Source organism: Macrotis lagotis, chromosome 3, assembly GCF_037893015.1.
Source record: "Macrotis lagotis isolate mMagLag1 chromosome 3, bilby.v1.9.chrom.fasta, whole genome shotgun sequence".
In the NCBI taxonomy this organism is placed as follows: Eukaryota; Metazoa; Chordata; class Mammalia; order Peramelemorphia; family Peramelidae; genus Macrotis; species Macrotis lagotis.
The window spans coordinates 227604127-227625140 of NC_133660.1; the positions used below are offsets into that span (position 1 = coordinate 227604127).

At 43.0% G+C, this 21014-nt stretch overlaps 1 protein-coding gene across 4 annotated transcripts in view; it reads left to right on the plus strand.

The window, feature by feature from the left end:
• Positions 1-3416: 3416 nt before the first annotated feature.
• Positions 3417-21014, plus strand: part of DCTN1 (dynactin subunit 1) — a 40265-nt gene continuing 22667 nt past the window's right edge. The window contains exons 1-4 of one of the 4 annotated variants that reach the window (XM_074230038.1): positions 3417-3527; positions 19176-19421; positions 19658-19736; positions 19947-19981. In XM_074230038.1, coding sequence (XP_074086139.1) covers positions 19194-19421; positions 19658-19736; positions 19947-19981 — 342 coding nt within the window. In that variant the 5' untranslated portion in view covers positions 3417-3527; positions 19176-19193. The other 3 variants (XM_074230040.1, XM_074230036.1, XM_074230037.1) reach the window with 3 other exon arrangements.

Genomic DNA, 21014 nt, shown 5'->3' on the forward strand with positions numbered 1-21014 from the left:
TCTCTCATAATTCTCTGCATCATATTAAGAATGCAAATTGAAGCATTTCTTTTAAAATTATTTATTTTTACTAGTTTACATTCCAAATTTTCTCTTCCTTCAGTCCTTCCCCTACTCATTAAGAAGGAAAGCAATATATCTATGTATCTTTATATATATATATCTTTTCAGAATATAGTTTGCATGACTTCATATATTTAAGAAATATTATATTTCTTGCCTTCTCAGTGTTTGAGGAGGGTTACAACAGAGAGAATTTGGAACTGAAAATAAAAATTTAAAAGACAAATGGCACTATTTACATATTTTTGTAAATCTCTTTAGTGTTTAGCTTGTTAAAAGAGTGCTAAATCCTCATATCAACTTCTGCATCTAATCTGCTGTGATATGTTGGTTTGATTTTATGAATATGAAGAAAATCAAGTATATGAAGGGTATATGAAGAAAGTGTGGATGTGAAATAATGAAGTTTTTAATGAAAGTATGTGTGGTAATGAGTATAGAAGAAAATCTAGCCTTGTGGAGATATGTTGGAAAAGATAGCAATACTTTAATAGGCAAATAACATCTCAATATTGTTATTGAATGTAACAAAGTCTGAGATTTCTTCAGTAGACTATTATAGATTAGAAATAGTTGAGCTATGTATGTTATGTCTCTTCTGCCCCTCCTCCCCTGACAAGCAACTTGTTACCTTGACCCTAATGTAAAGAGTAAGCTGACCCTGCCTTATCGGGGTTGAAGTCCAGATGGTTCTATATTCCTTGTCCTGGAGAGGGAGAATGGTCTGTTTGGATTATATGCTTTTTTTTTAAGGTTTTTGCAAGGCAAGTGGGGTTAAGTGGCTTGCCCAAGGCCACACAGCTAGGTCATTAAGTGTCTGAGACTGGATTTGAACCCAGGTACTCCTGACTCCAGGGCCGGTGCTTTATCCACTGCGCCACCTAGCCGCCCCTAGATGCGTTTTCTTTAGAGTAATTTATAAGCCTAGATTGTCAAAATCACCTTCCTCACTAAAGAGGAGGGGTGGGTGGGGGATCGAGTTAGGATAAATAGATTTTGGATTTCTTGCTCTAGTACCTCTCTCTCAGAGGGAGGGGTCCGACTCTCCAGAACTGAATAAAACTTTTCTCTTCATACCTTGAAAAACCTCCGAATTTTATTTAAGTGGGTAGACTCAGCTCACACACATTATGAAAATAGTTTTGACCTTCTTGGACCCCTGCAAGTATTGTGGGGAGTCCCATTTGTTCTTTGTGCCCTTCTTGAGAGCTGATCTTTTGTTTCCTGAGGGTTTACTTTGTTGCAAGTCTATCTAGCTTTTCAACGGACTGCAGTATTAGAACAGAAGGCTCAACCGCTGAAATCTTTCTCTTTTCCCTGAGGGACAGTGAGGTAATGCTCTATCCCTTGTTTACAAACCTTTGGTGCCTTTGCTATTTTTCTTTCTTTTGTGTTCCATTTCCAAGTGTTTGGAGAGAGAACATGTGTGCAGGCTTTTGTTGTTGTTGAGAAACATTTTGTAACTTAAGTTTTTCTTTATCTTTCGTAAATATCCCTAAATAAAAACTAATTGAGATCAGCTGGTTAATTGGTATTGGGGAGAGTGCACAGGATGGTGGACAGTATTAAAAGTCCCAACCCACTAGGTTATTATATACCCCTAGTACCTTCTATAGCCCCAAACTGCCAGTTCAAGGTAAAGTAGCCCAGAGTGAGTATTATAGCCACATTGTTCTTATTTACATACTCCATGGTTCAACTAAACTGTTTTTTTAAATTGTTCTTATAACCAGTCCATCTCCAGTCTATTCTTTGCATTGTCCGAACACTAAGCTTGGAATTCTCTCTCCTCTAACCTACACTTCTTAGAATTCCTAGTCCGGCTTTAAGATTCATTTCTAACCCCACTTTTCCAGGGAAATGTCACTCCTCCGATGTGTCCTCTCTTTCCCCCACTCAAGTGTAGCCATTGGATCAATGTCATATATATATATATTTTTTCCTCTGTCCCGTATGTCTTACAAAAGAAATTAAGAAATGAATATTTCTTCAATCTAAAGTTCTTTCCAGATTTACATAATGGGGGAAACCTTGTCACTACTCCATCACACATCTAGGAAAACAATACCTTTAGCTATACCCCACTTGCCCTTTCAAAAAATGGTTCTGAAGAGTGACTAGGTAATGCGCTTCTTAGCACCCTGGCCACGCAGTTAGGAGGAATTGAGTTCAGATCCCACCGCAGACCTCATAGCTCCACAAATGCAGAGTAAGCCATTTACATTGATTACCTCAAAAAAGAAAAGGGGCGGCTAGGTGGTGCAGTGGATAGAGCACCGGCCCTGGAGTCAGGAGTACCTGGGTTCAAATCCAGTCTCAGACAATAATTACCTAGCTGTGTGGCCTTGGGCAAGCCACTTAACTCCATTGCCTTGCAAAAAAAAAAGCCTTAAAAAAAAGAAAAAGAAAAGGTGTTTCTGTAGCTTGTAAGTGAATAGCAGAGAAGAGAATATTCTTTGACATAGGGTAGGATGTCAAGCCACCATGCATTTATGATGTGCCAGGCTGAGGATATAAATAAAGACAGACCCAGTCCTTGCTGTCACAAGGAGCCCAGGTTTGATAAGCTCCTTGAGGGAAGGGGCAAGCTTCGGTTGTATTTTGGTATCCACTCACTTTTAAGGTTTGTAGAACAATCTACAAAGATCCTCTCATAGCAACTCTGAGGTAGGTGTTTGAAAGATGGGGAAACTGAGGCAGAGGACAAATGACCTGATCAAGGCCATGATTCTAGCAAGCAACCTAGAAGGTTGGGGCTCTCATCAGGCTCATTTTTATATTGGGGTGGCTGAGGCAAGATAGGACAAATGACCCTGCCGGCACACGTCTACGAGGATTTGAACTCAGGACTCCTTGACTGCAGCCCCAGTGCGTTGGATGCGTTTGTCCTTGGTCCGCAAAGACAAGCACGTGACCTGGATTTGGGTGGGGGGCTGCTCCTGACCGGTCTGGGCCCAGGAATCAGGCCCGCAGCCGCCAGGCTGGGGGTGCTCAGAGTTAAGTGACTAGTCCGAGGTCACACTACGCCTGCGCCAGCCTCCCGGGAGACGCCCTCTCTCCCTGCGCCTCTTCTCTCTTCCGCCCGCTAGGGGCGCTGCATCCCGCGCCCGCCTCCTTCTCCGCTTCCTTTAGGGTCCTCCCGTGGCTTCAAGTCCCCAGTGCGCCTGCTCCCTCCTTCCGAGGTCCCCGCCTCCTCCGGGCTGGCCCGCGCACCGCCTGATCGCCGCTCCGCCCAAGCCCCACGAGGTTTCGGGTCGGCGGCCGCCCCTGAGTTGGGCTTCGCGGAGCGCGGGGCGCAGACGCCACTGCGGGCCCGAGCCGCGGGCCGCGGGTCTCGGGGCTCTGGCGTGGGGCGAGGCGGAGAGGCGGGCAGCGCGGAGGGCAGCCGGGCCGCCTCGGGAGGGGGCTTGGGCGGCGGCCGCCGTTGGGGGCCTCCTCGCAGTCCGCGGCTCAGCCCCTGACAGGTATCGGGGCGCGGCGGGGCGGCCCCCCTTCATCCGCCCTCCTCTCCCTCTCAGCCGCCAACAGCCCGGGACCCTCGCCTCCCGGGCCCGGGAGTGTATGTCTGGTCGGGGGTGGGGGGTCAGGGGTCAGGGGTCAGGCAGAACAACGGGGGAGAGAGGCAAAGTGTGTGTGTATGTGTGTATGTGGCAGGTGTGTGCGTGTGCATGTATGTGTATTGTGTGTGGCAGGTGTGTGCGCGTGTATGTATGTGTATTGCGTGTGGGAGGCGTGTGCTTGTATGTGTGGTCAGGGCTTTGGGAGAGGGCTTCGACCAGGAGGGCTGTGCTTGGGGAGGTGGTCAGAGTCGGGGTGATGGGCACAGGATGAAGGTAGAGAGTCTGGACCTGGAGGGGCTCGGGATTCAGGCCTGGTTTGGGGGGAGCTGGAGGGAGGTCAGGGTTCATGGCCAGGCTTTGTGGGAGGTGGGAATGGGCAGGATTGTGGCCCGGGTTTGGAGGCTGGACGGGCTTCAAACCTGTGGCTATTGGGGATTGAGGCAAGGTGTGTTGGGGGTAAGGAGCACGGGGCTAAGGCTCAGGAGGCAGAATATAAGGCAAAGTTGTAGCATGTCAACTAGAATTGGGCGAGTGATGTTGTTTGGCAAGGGCAGCAGTTGGGGGAGAAGAGGAGTGGTTTCTGCACCGAGGAGTTGAGGTTGTCCAGAGGTGTATTTGTACTAGAGTCTGCCTGTTGTGGGGGGGGGGGGGACTAGAGACCAAGACATTGAGGAATATCTGAGAAGAGGCTCATGTGCCACCAAGCCTAACACCCGGGGCTCACCTGAGGGCAGCAGAAACCTTCCCACCATCCTGCCCAACTTCACCACTGCTGGAGGCTTCTTGGCTCTAGATTTCTCCATGTTTCCCCAGGGATGGGAGAGATCTCTAGGAGAGTTGGAGAGTCTCCCCTTCAGACCATGTCAGATAGAGCTGTCAAAAGAACAAAAGCATAGTTTTAGTAAAATGTGTTTTGTTTTGTTTTGTTTAGTTTTTGCAAGGCAATAGGGTTAAGTGGCTTGCCCAAGGCCACACAGCTAGGTAATTATTAAGTGTCTGAGGTCGGATTCGAACCCAGGTACTCCTGACTCCAAGGGCAGTGCTCTATCCACTGTGCCACCTAGCCACCCCTAAAATGTGGTTTTTTAAATGTTAGGATACATTTGTGGTCAGAAGTCTGATTTCCTTCTGATTCCTTGGTAATCAGAAAACCTGTGACAGTTATTTCATCTATCTCCCTAACTTTAGGCAGGTCCACAACTAAGCAAACCAAGTGTTTTGAGGAGGTGACAACTTTATAGTTTGTGACCATAATGAGCTGACACTTAATGAGCACCTAATCTTTGAGCCACTGGAAATATAAAGTGGTATATAAAACAGGATAAGGAAATAGAACAATTATGTAAAAAGGTCAGTAGGAGCTTGAGGCATTCCATGATATGCATAGCGTGAAGTATGAAATCGAATAACACAATCCCCTTATCTTCCAAGTGGGAAAACTGAGGTCCAGGAATGAGACTTGCCCTCATCACATAAGTTTACATAAAGTTCAGAATAGACTGGAGTGGTTAGAGGAGAATTCACCACTTTAACTAAGCTTCAAAGTTTGGGTCCATTTCTAATTTAATGGAAAGGAAAAAGAACAAGCTAGGTTGAGGTTTGGTGGTGTGGAAGATGTTTATTATTTTTAGAGCTCCTTCTGCACTATTATCCAACAATGAGCACTCTGCTAGCCATTAGGATGCAGAGAAACATATAGACTAAAAGTGTTTGCACTCTAGTTGGAAACGTAAGACTAGATTGGGCTGGATTATTTCTAAAGTCATAGTGGGAATGCTGAGATTCTGTGAATAGTTGATAAGTTTGGCTGGAATAGAGAGTTCCTTTAGAGATAGAGTAGAAGATAAAATTGGATTCAAACTATAAAGTATTTTCAGTACCAGGATAAGGATAAGGCATTATTTTAGAAGGATTGCAATGAGCAAGATTGGAGTAGGAATGAGACAAGAAGAAGGAGACAGGTTAAAAGGCTTTTCCAGTGATCTAGATATGAGAACTTGTACTAAAGGGGTAACAGTGAAAAGGAAGAAAGGAAGCAATGGGAGAAGTTTTAATAAAGAAAACTTGATTGAATTTGAGATTGACTAGATGTGGGGAAGAAATCACCTTACAATATCAGAGACTATTTAAGTTAATTTATATTTGAACAGGAATCCCCTCTACAACATCTTTGACAAGAGGATTATACTGCCTTTGACCAATTGTGGTGAACCGTCTTCATAACTCAAACCTAAATAGATCTCTCTGAACTTGGACTCACTGCTATTAGTTTTTCCTTCTAGGACCAAACAGAAAAAGTTTAATCTTTCTTCCTTTTGATTGCCTTTCAAGTATTTAAATCCAGCTGTCATGTCTTCTCTTCTCTACAATAAACATGCCCAGTTTCTTCATCTGATCCTTAAGTTCCTTAGCCCAGAACGAGTTGTCTGACCAGGGCAGAGATCAGGGAAACTGTCACCTCCCTCTTACAGGAAATTAATTCTTCTCACCTTATGAATTAGAATCTGGCTTTCATGTCACATTATTGGCATATACTGAACTTACATTCCTTTAAACCTCCCTGATATTTTTCACATAAACTGTTTTCTAACCATGGTTTTTCTATACCTTGTGAAGTTGATTTTTTTTGGTACAACCCAACATTATATTTATAATTTATTAAATTAAGCTTATCATTGTCATCTGTCTAAATCTTTTCTAATCTTGATTCTCTCATCAAACTTGGTGAATTCCAGCTTCATGGTTTCTGTAGATATGATAAACATTTTCTTTCTGCCTTTATCCAAGTCATTGATAAAAATGTTCTGAAAAGTAACTGGCTAAGAGTAATTCCCTGGGGTAATCTATATACTTCCAAGTGATTTAACTAGTTCAACTTCCACCTAAAATTTCTTATCATCTCTTTTACATTTTTTAAATCTTGTCCACAAGAAGAGCATGAAAGACTGCCAGAGCTTTGCTAAAACCTAGATTTATTATGTCCTGATCACCTTTCTAGTAACCCTTAATATTTTTTTTAAGGTTTCTGCAAGGCAAAGGGGGTTAAGTGGCTTGCCCAAGGCCACACAGTTAGGTAATTATTAAGTGTCTGAGACCGGATTTGAACCCAGGTACTCCTGACTCCAGGGCCGGTGCTTTATCCACTACGCCACCTAGCTGCCCCAAGTAACCCTTAATATTAAAAGAGTTGAGAGTAGCCTGATCTGTTCTTGATGAGGTCCTGCTTCCACTTCTTGATGTTTCCTATCTGTCCCTTTAATGATACCAGAAATTGAAGTAAGAGTTATAGAAGATGGCTTTAATGAGTCCATCCTCCTTCCTTTTGAAAATCAGCACATTTGTCCTCCATTTCTATGGCATCTTTCACAAAGATCTCTGAAATTGCTCAACAATCATATTAATAATTCTTGCAGTACACTGGGATGTAGCTCATCCACAACTGAAAACTTAATTCTTTCAGAGCAGCCAGATGCTTTCACCCTCTCCTTATCAATTCTTCCTCCATAGTAACTCTCTGTACTTAAATTGCCACTACTTTAAAGCAGGGCCCCCTCACCTCTTGGTGGACTGCTAGAGTGGTTTTCCTGATCTCTCCAATCTCTTTCCACATAACTACCTTATAAAAACTTAACTTGCTAAAGCACCCCTCTGACCTTGTCATTGCCTTGCCAAAACCTTACTTAGAGATAATACATAAGCTCCTTAATTTGTTATTTAAGGTTCTCTACAGTTTGACTCCCTAACTTTCCAACTTTATTTCACATCTCCCTATCATTAACTTTGCATTCCAGTTTGGCTGGAATGTTCTAGTTATTCCTTGAATTTGATATTCTACTCCTGCCTCCATTCAATGCACAAGACAGTCCTCATCCCTAGAATATATTCTTTTCCTCCTTATGTTAGTCTCTTAGAATCCTTATTTCCTTCTTTCAAGACTAACTCAAGGATAACTTCTGTGAAACTTTTCCCAGACTCTTTAATGAATTTAATTTTCCTTTCATGCTGCTTATTTATGGAGATGCTGTATTCCCTTATAAGAATGTAAACTTTTTTTTTTTGCAAGGCAATGTGGTTAAGTGATTTGCCCAAGATCCTACAGCTAGATAATTATTAAGTGAGGTTGAATTTGAACTCCAGGGCCTGTGCTCTATTTCACTTCACTATCTCGCTGCCCTAGAATGTAAACTTCTTGAGGGCAGGAATTGTTCTGTTTTTGTCTTTGTATCTCTTATTACTTAGTATAGTGTCTTGTTTATTGTGAGTCTTACTAACTTTATGGTAAGTGTTACTAACTTATGGTATCAACCTAATAAGTAGTTGATGATTTATTGTATATTTCAACTCCTCCTTAACCACTTTCTTTTTCAGGCCTAGGATCATTTTACCTTGTTAGATAAAGCAGAAGCAGTTGCACATATCTGCCTTCTTCCTAGGAATCGTCATCCCATCTATTCCAGACACTGGTCCTGTCCATTCTTTAATCTCCTGCTTCCCCAGACATACCTTGAAAATCTCTTTGGGTTCCTTAGCATTAATTTCCACCTTCAGCTCATTCTAAACTTAAGTACTTTTTGACATTAATCTTAGGCAGACTCCTGTTTTGCAATTTTTTGTAATTGTCCCTTGCTTCCTAACCTTCTATACTTTTCTATTGGTAGTCTGAGTAGGTTCAAGTGTTTTCTACATCCAAATTGGTTCCTTAAATTGGTCTCTATTTTCTTTTCATTGGAATTACCGATTTTTAAGCCCTGGGATCCTGCCCATCTTTTCTCTGAACCCAGGGATTGTCAGCTCTGCCTGGCTTTCCTTTCTTGCTCGTGTTTGAGTTCTGAGGGAAAAGTGATTATTCTTCCCCCTAGCTTTCCATCATTTGTACTCCAGCATTCATTCATTTGTTCCTTGTTAGTCAGAATCTGATCCAATATTCCCCCCCTTTTTTTCGACTTTTTGAGAATAAAATTACCATTAAGGCCAGCTAAGAATGTGTCAACTGCTCTACTTTTAGCAGAAAGCTCCAGATGTCGGAAAACTGGAGTCCCCAAACACTATTGTATAAGACTTCCATTCCACGTTTGTGATGGTTTGTAAAATATCTGTTTCTTTTGTTCATGGGGTCCATATTTATATACTTAAGATCATATCACTTCTGTTTCTTCCTCCCTTGTTCTTTACTCAGATATCCTGTATCATGTCTTCTCTTTCCATTTTCTTGATTTCATCACTTGAGTGTAACTTTATATAGTGCTTGCTATTCTTCTCTACTTGCTTATTTATTCCCTTATATACCCTTACATATCCAACATGAGTCCAGGGGAATGAAACCAGTTTGAGGGAGTAGAAGTATTGAGTCTAAGATGATGGTGAGACATCCAAATAGTAGTATCTAACAGTCACTTAGAGTTGTGATCATGGCTTAAGATGTGGGTTTGGAAATCTTTCCATGAGTGGTTGAAATTTCTATGGGGAAAGAGTATAGAGCAAGTAGAACAGGTGTCCAAAGTCATTTGGATTTGCCCATATTTAAGGGGCAAGAAATGGAATGAATGAAAAATGCAGAGGGACAGCCAAAGAGATCAGAAGATACCTAAGATACTATGTGTCAGGAGCCAAGTAAGGAGAGAGTTTTAACAAATAGGGAGTGAATGATGACATGGAGAGGTGATGAACCCAAAACCAGTGAAGAAAGGTAATGAATTATTGAACTTGGTTATGAAGAAGTCATTGGTAAGCAGTACAGTGCAGGTAAGGGAACCTGATTGCAAGGAATTGAGGAGGGTGTTAGTGAGGAAGGAGGTGGTAGATGCAGGGAGTGTTAACTTTTATTTTGAGAAGTTTTTTTTTCCAATAGAAAGGAGGGAGAAGGGTCAGTTCTTTGGAGAGTAAGTAGCATGTTTGAAGGAAAATGTTTTTGCTTATAGGCCTGTACCTTTTGGGTTTATTTTTACCTTAGAGTAGATTGGAAACCCAGGCCGACTCCAGTTGTGCTTGACCAGCAGGCAGATTTATTTAACATTTACTCCTTGTCTGGCATGATAATTAGATCTCATTATGTTGATCCTCTATTGAAAAATCTTCCCTGGCTCCCTATCTTCTCTTGAGTAAAGTTTAGACTTCTTTTTCTGGCTTTCAAGGCATTCCCCAACCTGATTCTGCCTTAACTTCTCCCCTCACTCCCCCTACCCACATTAAGTTCTAGCCACACTGGTGGTAACAGTGATGGTTGCAATGGGCTTCGAATCTTCAGGTCTGTGTGACTTTGAATAAATCCCTTAACCTTGTCTGCGTCAGGGTTGTTGTGAGGATAAAATGAGACAATAGCTGTAAAGTGTTTAACCCAGTAGCTGGCACACAGTAGGCCCCATGTAAATGCAGTTCTTATTCTTATATTATTATTGTCCCCCAAACAGCCCCTGTGCTTTGTGCAATTCTTCACACTGTCCTTTATGCTGAAAATGGTGTCCTTCCTTCTTTCCCCCTAATGAATTCCTACCTGTGCTTTAAAGCTCAAGTCACATCCTCAGATACCATCTTTTTCATAAAGCCTTTCTTGATCTCCCTTCTCCTCCATTCTCTAAGCCCCTAACAACTTTTCTTTTCTGGCCCTACCTAGAATTTGTTTATATTTCTCTAATGTATTTGTCCTTAAATTCTAATTCTAAACACCAAAAGAGGAATTTTCCCAAACACAGAATAGGCTACAAAAAAGGAAATTCTATATGAAATGCTGAATCTCCAAACTACTTGTTTCTACTATACTGTAGGAATAATGTAATATTGTATATTTAGTTTTCCTTGTCCTTTCTTATTTTCCTGAAAGATTGTAACCTTCAAGGGGACTGGGGCTGGGGCTGGGGTGGGGGGGGAGGGGGCAGGAGCTTTCCAAACGTTGTATCTCTTTGTATCATAGTGTTTTCCACATATTACTCTTACTTCTGATCATTGTAGTTTAGAAGCTGAAGTTTTTCAAAGGGACCTTTTTTGCCTGTCTCTCAAATAGAAAAGGTTCTTCTCTGACCTTTTCTTCAGATATTGTTTGAGAAAATTGTGACTCACATGGTCTGTCACAAGCTTATTGAACTCTGAGTCTTCCCCAAGGTCTCCATTTAGAGAAGAAAATAATGAAGAGATTCTGAGGAGGCTCCTTAAGAGGTAAAGCTGTGACAGCCTTCATTCCTTCATCAGCACCTCCCCACCCCATCCCTTTAGTTATGTTTGCTATTAGGAAGTGCTGGTGGCACCTATTTGGGAGATATTTGGGGCACTTTGTAAGTTTAACTTAGCTTGAGGTTCCTGATGCTGGCATAGAGTTATTTAGTTGGAGGCTGTGTTGGAGAAGAATGTCAACCATGCAGAAGTGGAGCCATCTGAAGGAGCTAGGAACTCAATTGCCAAGGACCAAGCTAATGCTTAAGTCAGGAAGGGTTGTAATCTAGGTAGGATGGGAGGTTGGGGGGGGAGAGACAAAAGAGGGGGAGAGGAGTGGAGAAAGGGAGAGCGTAGAGGAGCTGTTGCATAAGCAGTGAGGAAGGATGTGAGGTGATAGCTATAGTAGTGAAGACACTATTCTCCACCCCCTTTCCTCTCAATTCTAATCAATTAGCATGGTAATGGAGACCTTGGAAGAAGTCAGGTTGCTAGCCTTTTGTATCTCTGATTTTTTGTAAGATTCAGCCCTGTCTGGGAAGCTTAAGCCATTCTCAAGCCCTGTGGCCTGAGCTGTTACTGAGGGGTGGAATAAGAGGGACAGGCCTCTCTTATCAGTGCCAAGCATGGCAGACTAGCTTTGGCAATAGCTTTATATAGTGATTAATAAAACAAGCTCTTTTTTCCATATTTTTAAGTAGAGTGAATGATGCTGCCTGATTTGAGTGCATTGGGAGAGTGGTGGTAATAGAAATGATGGAAAAGAAATAGACTTACCTCTCCTTGCTGCAGTTACTGTAGCATCTTCTTGATTGCCTCCATCTGCAGGTTGCTATGGTTACCTCCTCTGAGTGGGATTCATGGTAGAGATTTTTTTCCTAATTGTGCTTGTATGTTGCCTTTTGATTTGAAAGGGGGAAGAAAAGGAGGACATTTTGCATTTGTGTAGCCAGTCAGCAGCCAAATCAAAACAGAGTCAGTCGAGGTGTTGGTATCAGTGACAGCAGCTTTGTTGGCTGCTGAGACTGCAGCTGAAGTTGTGAAATGGTGCAGCTCTTTGGAGCGCAGGCTCAGGACCCCTGTCTGCAGGGTCCTAGTGCCAGGACTTTGCTTCCAGGTATAAAAGGGTGGTGCCAGAGGAGGAGCCCAGGCAAATGCAAGCTTGTCATTAGGGTTAGCAGAGAACTCAGCTGATTGCTCATTGCATTATTCTCCAAAATGCTTTGTTAGGATAAGAGAGGAATGTCATGGCTCTTTGTGTATATTCCTTTAAGGGGTTTTGGGTTCACCAAAAATGTATGCAGTCACCAGAGCAAACACTTTGAGTTCAGGGTAGATAGGGAGAAGTTTCTAAGAGGAGGCTTGCCAAACTGGCATGTCCTGTGGTGAGAAAGATGTGGCTAATCAGATTGGGAAATGAATTTCAGTCCTGGAAAGAATGGCACTCCTAAAGGAAGTCCATTAAGAACTAATAGATATCTGTATGGACCCTCGATGTCAGTAGGTGATGGATGCAGGTCCAAGTTTCCTCTCAACTTATTCAGAGACATTTGAGAGACAGTATGTTGAATGAAGCTGGAGGAAATTAATCTGCCTAGGCCTACTACAAGTTAGTTCTGTAATTTCAACTGAGTCCTCTTTAAGGCAAGACCACCCTTTTACATTTCCTTAATCAACTCACTATTCCACTCATAACCCAGACTCTTCCAAAACTTTTTATCCCTCCTCAGGCATTCCTCCTAAAGCTCCCTGAGCTACAGCTAAATTTGTGAAATGGTATGTAGTAACTTGTTTCTTGTATCCTCAAAAAACTCTCACTTGAGTTGTCCATTCCCACTGGTTATCTTCCTTGCTCTTTTTTGGCTAAACTCGTTGAGAAGACTGTCCATAGTAAATACCTCCACTTCCTCTCCTCCCAGTGTCTTAACTTTATACAGTCTGATTGTATAAAGCTCATCATTAAATTGAATCTGCCCTTTCCAAAGTTATTATCTTAATTCCCAAATCTAATGACTTTTTTGGTAATTTTTTTCTTTTTTTTAAAAATAGCTTTTTATTGATTTTTTTTTAACATTAACCAGATTTTCTCCTATTATTCTCTCTCTTCCCTCCCTGGGACCTGTCCCTTAAAAAGAATTAAAAAAGAAAAGGTGGAAAAAATCATCCAAATTAAATAACATTGAAAAAAAACCAGACAAAATTTTAGTAATCTTACTCCTCGATTGCCCACTCTACCCTATCCTCCAACTTCTGCAAAGAATCAGGAGGGACTATCTTATATTTTTTTTATTTTTAAAATTTTTTTTATTTATTTAAGGTAATGGGGTTAAGTGACTTGCCCACGGTCACATAGCTAGGTAATTATTAAGTGTCTGAGGCTGGATTTGAATTCAGGTCCTCCTGACTTCAGGACCTGTGCCTAGCTATTTTCTTTTTTATCATCTTATATCTTCATTGGGACCATAGTTGGTTGGTGTTGGTAATAGAGATCTTAGAAGTCAGGTTGCCAGCTTTTTGTATCTCAGATTATTGATTGTAATTTTCTAATATTGATTTTCAATTGTTTTGGGTTTTTGATATTTACATAGTTATCAGTATGTCTTTCTGGCTCTGCTTCATTTTACATCAGTTCAAGGAAATCTTTATACATTTTTCTATATTCTTCTTGTCCATCTTTTTTTTTGCAGCACAATAACATTTTTATATTTATGTTTGTTTAGCCACATTGCCCAGTCAATGGACATTCACTTTGTTTCTAGTCCTTTGTAATTGAAGAAGACCATGACATCATGTTGATTAAAGTGAGAGGAATGGTGTGCAAAGATATCTTTCTCACTTCCCATTGACCTGTTAGTATAAGAAAAAAGGATTACTGGTGATTGGAAGTAATTTCAAGAGGAGGCAGCCAGATTACTCCGTAGTTAGAGTGTCCTCAGATACTTCCTAGCTTTTTGACACTGGGCAAGTTAACTTAACTCTGCCTTAATCCACTGGAGTAGGAAATGGCAAACGCTTCCAGTATCTTTGTCAAGAAAAGCTCTGGAACAATATGACCATGGAAAATTGGACACAATTTGAATGTCTCAGTTACAGTAGCAGATTTCAAGAGGAATTAATTAGTAGTTGGGGGGGTGGTAGGAAGGTCTTTTGTTGGAGGGGACCATAGACAGAAGCTCAAGGGCAGCTGTCTACCTCCCCCTTTAGGGTTAGATGATGGAAAGGGGAGTGGGTCTGGATGAGACTTTCAATATCTTTGGGCCTCCCATTGTAGGATCTTTAAAGTCAAGGGATACAGCTAGGTGGCCTCAGAGTTTAATTCAAGCTCTAAATCTATGTTTCTGTGATCTTTAAGGTCTCCTCCTGTTCAGAATCCTAACTCCTATTTTGGTTGAGAATATCCCCTTTTTTCCTATCCTCCAAGTTGAAAATCTTGGGATCATCCTGGACTCTTTTCTCCTTCATCCAGTAAGTTAGCAAGTCTTTTTTTTCTGGTCCTTCATCAACCCTCTGAAATCTATCTATCCCCTTCTCTCCATCCACATCATAGGCATCATTGTTCAGGCCCTTATCACCTCTTGCCTTAGACCATAGCCTCCTGATTGGCCTCCCTTCATCCAGTCTCTCTCCTCTCTGTGCCATCCTCTGCATAGCTGCCAAAGTGATCTTCCTAAAGCACAGATCTGGCCCTGTCACTCCTCTGTTTGATCTGTAAAACTTTGACAGACTGGCTGCAACTCATCCTTTTCATAATACCTTCCCAATACTTGCTCCCATGCTCTCTCTTCTAAAAATTTTTTTATTTAAAGCAATGGGGAAGTTACTTGCCCAATGTCACTCAGCTAGGCAGTTAAGTATCTGAGGCTAGATATGAAGTCAAGTCCTCCTGACTCCAGGGCTGGTGCTCTATCCATCCATTCCCATGTTCTCTACCATCCAGACTGATGCAGGGCATTTTATATTCAACCTCTTCTTTCCTCTGCTTGTTATAAATTCCTGAACTTCCTTCAAGACTCAGGTTAAGTGCTACCTTCTACATAAGACCTTTTCTGAGCTTCCCACTTAATTAATTTGTATTTTTTTTACTCATCTGTGTAAATATTGTTTACTTCTATTTGTGTCTGTCTGTCCAGAAAACAGCAAAATAGTTGAAGTGATAGGGTCATTAATATATTTCTGTTGAATTGAACCTGTGGCTTCTAAGAGTTGGGATTTTATACCTTTAGGTGATTGTTCAGGAGATGTAGTGTTCTGTCTCTGTAGGTCTTGCCTTCCCAAGAATCTCATGCTGGTATCCACACTAAACCCAGGATTAAGTTATAGTAGCACCAGGTCTCAGTGCAGGTTTTCTTGGCCTTTGGTGACAGCCAGTGAGAGGAGAGGAGAGAAGAGGGTAAGGAGGAGGTTCAGCCTCAGGCAGTGGCAAGTATCACTGCAAAATCCTGGAAATTCTTAAACACTTCATTCATTGCTTGAGTCCTCTTCAAGTAAGGATGAAGGCCTAAGATCATAGAATCATAAAACTAGAATTGAAAGGGACTTCTGAGTCCACTCATTTTTACAAATGAGGAAACTGAGATATAGGAAGTGACTTGCCCCATTAACATAGGTAATAATGGACAGAGGCTGTGGCAGCTGAGCTTTTTATGAATGGATCTCATTTCCCAGGATCTGACTGAAGGGATAGACCCCTGGCAGGAAAGAGACTTAGGATGTTACTTTAGTCTCCATTTGCTAGTGTTTTTTTCCACTTGGCTAGTGTTTCCCAGATAGTTGGAGTCAAATGGCAATGCCTTTCCGAATATTTGGTTTCACTGTATTAGTGCCTGGGCCAACTGGATACAGATTCCTGATGATGTTTGTCCTTTGTTCTTGAAGGGGAGGTGATACCATGACAAGTGAGTTGGGTTTGAGTGAGGGGAGGCTGTGCTAAGACACCAGCTTCAATTTCTCCTCTGGAGTCATCTGAGTCCAGTGGCCAGATATGAATCAAGATGACTGGAGATAGTCTTGGATGTGAATTGATTGACTTGTCCAAGTTCACACAGTTAGCAAGTGGCAGGTGTCTGAGACTTGGATTCTCCATCTTCCTGACTCCAAGGCCAGTGCTCTATCCACTGAACCCACTTAGCTGGTCCTGAGATGGGGAAGACCTAGCAAACCCTTTTGGCCTGACTCCTTTGATTGAGCACAGATGTAGAGGGCAAAGGAGTAGAAAGAAATCTTTTTTTTGAGGGGGGAGGGGATGTTCATATTTTTATATTTATATTATATATTTATATTATATTATATATATATTTATATTATATTTTAGTAAGCTTTGCTGGCACTTCTCAACAAGTGCTCAACCTCTCAATCTCCCATTCTTAGTTTGTTTTTTGCAAGGCATTGGGGTTAAGTGCCCAAGGTCACATAGGTAATTATTAAGTGTCTGAGGCTGGATTTGAACTCAGGTCATCTCAGGGCCAGTGCTCATCCTCTGTGTCACTTAGCAGCCCCACAACCCCCCATTCTAACAGTAGAGTACCTGTCACTTTTGACTTCTGTGTTCATCTGTTGTTTGCCTATTGCTAACAATTTAAAGAAAGACACTTATTAGACTTTTGTAGTTCTTGGGTTAACAGAGTTGTCCCTTGTGCTTACATTGTAAATGAAGCCATTGTGCCCCACTGTTCTGTTAATCCCTATTTCTTTTCTTCTCCCCCGCTAAAAGTCTTTGTTCTCTGAGGTCTTTCTTTTTAATTCTTAATTTTGAACATTTTTTCTTTGCTGTTCTATTCTTGTTGAACCCAGCTTTTGTTCCTAGCTTTTTGTTATGACAGATGTTACTGTTGCCTTTTGCCTTCATATACCATCTTTGACAATTTGGATGTGAGATGATCTTGAAAAGTTTTTCAAATGGTTGATAAGTTTGCATTTCTTCTTTTGAAAACTATTCCTATCTTTTGACCATTTAAAAGAACTATACTTTGGTAATGATGAGACCTGAGGCAGACAGCCTTAAAATTTTTATTTCTCTCTGCTGGCCTGATTGTGAACTTTGCCTATCCCCTTCAAGAGGAAGGGTCCTTAATTTTTCATGCTAAGGAATAGTTATGAGGGCCTTTCCTTTCCTTCTCCTGCCTGTTCTTCCCTGATTCAGGTGAAGACGCAGGGCACTAGGACCCAGAGGCTGGGCAGCTCTCTTGACAAGTCGAGAGCTAGACTAGCGCAGAGTGAGGCTGCTCATCAGCTGGGCTGGCAGAATCCAGGCTCTGGGTGAAGGAATCCTCTGGTAGCCAAGGAGCTTCCCCCTTGTTCTCCCCAGCCTGAGTCTGCTCGTCCCTTGTCTTTGGGAGGAGTGGGAGAAATAGTGTTATCCATGGGCCTGCAGGTTTCTGTATGAATCTGGAGGGCCTGGGGTCCCTAAGACCCTCAGTCCAGTATCTGATGGTCTGGGGAGAAATCGGGGAAGGAACCCAGGCAGAAGCATGGCCCAGAGCAAGAGGCATGTGTATAGCCGGGTAAGTGGTGGTGGTGGGGGGTAGGAGGCAAGGGTTGCCCTCAGCTGAGCCTAGGAACTGGGGAATAGAGGGGCGGGCTGGGCCACCTGGGCCTGCGCTCTTGTGGGCATTGTTGCTGTGGGGGCTGGGCTGTGGGCTGTGACCATCACTCACCTTCCAGCTTTGGGCTATTGATGAGGAGTCCCCCTAGTCTAGTTGGTGTGGGGCCTTATCAGACTCCTGGCTATCTTCCATATGTTGGAGGCTGTGTCTCTGCCTAGAGTTCTACCCTGTAGCTTGGCTTTGCTTAGCCTCTGGCTGTCACTGGGCCTTAGGCTGCAGGCTTCGGTGGGGGCTGGGACATCCTGGGGGCCCTGAGTCTGGGGAGAATAGACTTACAATGAAGTCTTTCTTCAGAGCTGCTTTGTTGTTCCTTCATCTCTCCCTAGCTAGATCTGAGTAGGAGAAGGTTGACACAGACTCTAGATCCTTTTCTACCTGGCTTGATCCCCCTTACCTTGGATTGCATCCTGGGCTACACACACATGATCAACTTGCTTGGTCTTTTTGGTATTTGGGGGATACATTATGTGAATTGAGGGGAAAGGAATGGTTCTGATTTTATTGTTAGTTTATACCATCAATGGGCTACTTGAGAAGCCACTGTACTTTCTCTGGCTAGGGACTGGCTACTTCAGTAACCTCTTCCATTACCACTCAGGGTGGCTGTCCACCTAGATAATTGCTACAGATCCTTGAAGACAGCTGGGAGATGGCCCACTCTTTCCCAGGTTGACTCTGCAGGTTGCTTTATGGGAGTCTCTCAGTGCTCTGGGTATCCTTTCCTGGGGGCTGAGAGTGGGGTCAGACCCAAGCAGACCCTTACTGTCACCCTATAGTTCCAGAATTCCCCTGCTGTATTGGGTTGCCCTATTCTACAGTGTTGTTGCTGCTGATGAGCCTGACATGGTATGGTATGTCCCCTGGAACCCCGTGGGCTAGAGACACTTTCCAGCCTGGTTTCTTGTTTCTGTTCTTTCAGTATCAGCCTGTGTGAGTACAGATATGTGTGTTTCAGATTATGAGATCCTAAGGGCAACCCCCTTTTTTGTACATTGCCTAGCCCAGTACATATTTCCTGGCTTTCCACTAAAGACTTGTAAGGGGTGATAAACCAGCCCATTAACTAGAGGGAAAAAATAATTGAAGAATACAGGGAAGTATAGCTTTTTAGCTTTGAGAGGAAGTATAAAGCCTCTTTTGGGGATTCCTCTCTCCCACACTCTTATTCCTTGGAGGAGCAGGTAAAATGAGAGTGAGCTAAATTGATGGCAGGGCTTTGGCCAGGTAAAGAACATATGAGTGGTTCTCTGGAAGTTCAGAATGTAGTAGGGATGGGTTTGAGGTCTGAAGAAAGAATTAAGTATATAACTGAGTAAGAGAAGGCAGGTGCTTTCATTAGAGTTGGGGTAGTTAGGGAATTGTATCTTAGGGATTAACTTCATATTCCCTGTGTTTCTGATTAGGGCAATGGTTGATAGGGGACCCAAGAAATTGCTTGGCCCAGTTTGGGTTGTTTCCTTCCTCCACTTGGGGCAGTACCCTGCAGAAAGCAATTGTAACAAAATTAAACAATTTTTTTTATAGCAAATATCAAATTTATTTCTAATTAGATATTGTTCTCCAAACACTTGTTTGGAGAAAAGATCTTCAGTGGGTAATGAAAGAAGTCTCTAGGAAAGAAAGAAATCTCTAGACTTTAGGGTCTGGCCCAGACCTATAAATATAGCTCAAGAGTAGGTGACGCACATTCTTCCTTAAATCAGCCCTCAGGTCTCCTGTTAGAATTAGGATCTGGGTCCAACACATTTCTTATGTGCTGATGTGATGACTGCCTGGAAGCAGCTGACTTGGTCTGTGTCTCTTGCAGACACCGAGTGGCAGCAGGATGAGTGCTGAGACAAGCAGCCGGCCCCTTCGTGTAGGGTCCCGTGTGGAGGTGATCGGGAAGGGCCACCGTGGTACAGTGGCGTATGTGGGGGCCACACTATTTGCCACAGGCAAGTGGGTAGGTGTGATCCTCGATGAAGCCAAGGGCAAGAATGATGGGACTGTCCAAGGAAAGAAGTACTTCACCTGTGAGGAAGGGCATGGCATCTTTGTCCGCCAATCACAGGTACTTTTGCCAGTTACCTACAGGCCTTTCCCCCAAGTCTTTACTTGGGTGGAGGGTGGGTGAAAGGGGTAAGGGAGAAAATGCCTAGTCATGCTTAACCTTTGAAAGAGTCCTGTGGCTTTGAGGGTAACAAGAGCCATCTGTATCCCAGACTTTGGCGTTAACTAGGGGTTGAGTATGGGGAGCCATCTCAGTTATTTCCAATTGAGAGATTTGTCTCTGTTCCATGGCCTCAGATCCAGGTGTTTGAAGATGGAGCAGATACCACATCCCCAGAGACACCAGACTCCTCAGCTTCGAAGGTTCTCAAGAGAGGTACTGTCCCCCTCTCCTTTTTATCCTAGCTTAATCCTCCTTGTTAGCCTGCTTCATTCCCACATCCCAGCTTCTTACAACTGCCTCCTTAATAGTCGAGGGTCACCAGGGCTTCCCCATGAGTGTTAGGGTTATCATGGAACCCTATTCCCCCCAATTCTTATGTCTAATTCCTTCTACTTTGTTTTCTCTTTCCCATTCTTTTTGCAGAAGCAACTGACCCAGCTGCCAAGGCCAGCAAATTGGTGAGTTGCTTGATGGGGTTTGTCTGAAAGGTTAGCACCTGCTGGATGGGAAGGCCAGAGCCCAAGGAGTATGGAACTGCTTACCTTTTAGTTCCTAGAAGTACATTGAAGGGTTACCCAGAGGGAATCAGAATCAGTCTTGGGGACTTGAAGAAACTTGTCTAGGGGGTTAGGGCTGAATTGATCAAAAGTTTCTACTACTAGAAATATTTCTAGTATATTCAAGAGAAAAAGTTGGATTGGGAAGGTCTTGATGAAACTTGTGGGAGACTGGGAGTAAGGATCAATAATATTTGGCCTAGGCAGTGTGACTACCTATGTTGTTAACACAAGCATGCTAGAAGTGGTTTGTGGGAGGCTGGGACTGGACATTGATGACCAAGGGATGGGGGTGGGGCTCCTCTGTTTATTAGGGAATTTGCTTTCAGTTTGTTAAAGCCTGTGTGGAGGATTTTCATTGAGAAAGGACCTTTAGCTCATCTTCTCTTAGAAGTTATCAGCTGGGGAGGTGTTACAGGTTTTCATTGCCTCTTAGCAGAGAGTAGCAGCACTTGGAGGCACCTGTCCTTTTGGAAGGAAATTCAAGGGTCAGGAGAATCATTAGCCATCCTCAGATCCTTCCTGCAGTCACTTGTCACTCCCAGCATCCCTGGGCTGCTACAGACTCTTAGGGCTTGAATGTAGTCTCAGTGGATTATTTGATCTCTAATTCTATCCTTTGCTGAACCCCTTCTCATGCAGCGAGGATTGAAGCCTAAGAAGGTGGTGTGTCTCCTTGTTGTGTGTCAGTGGGAGGGAGTAGGCTGGCATTATGCCTCCCTCTCTACCCATCCTGCTCTTCTGCATGTCCTCTTGATGCTGCATGCTTTTGCATGTCTTCTTGGGCCTGAGATGACCAGAGGAAAGGGCAGACTTGATTTTCCCAGGGCTCAGCTTTACCAGGCTTCAGGTGGTTTTTTCTGTAGACCTCCCCTTTCTTCCATCCAGTAACAGAACTCAGAGGAGATATGGTCCTAGCAGAAGTTCCAGCTTT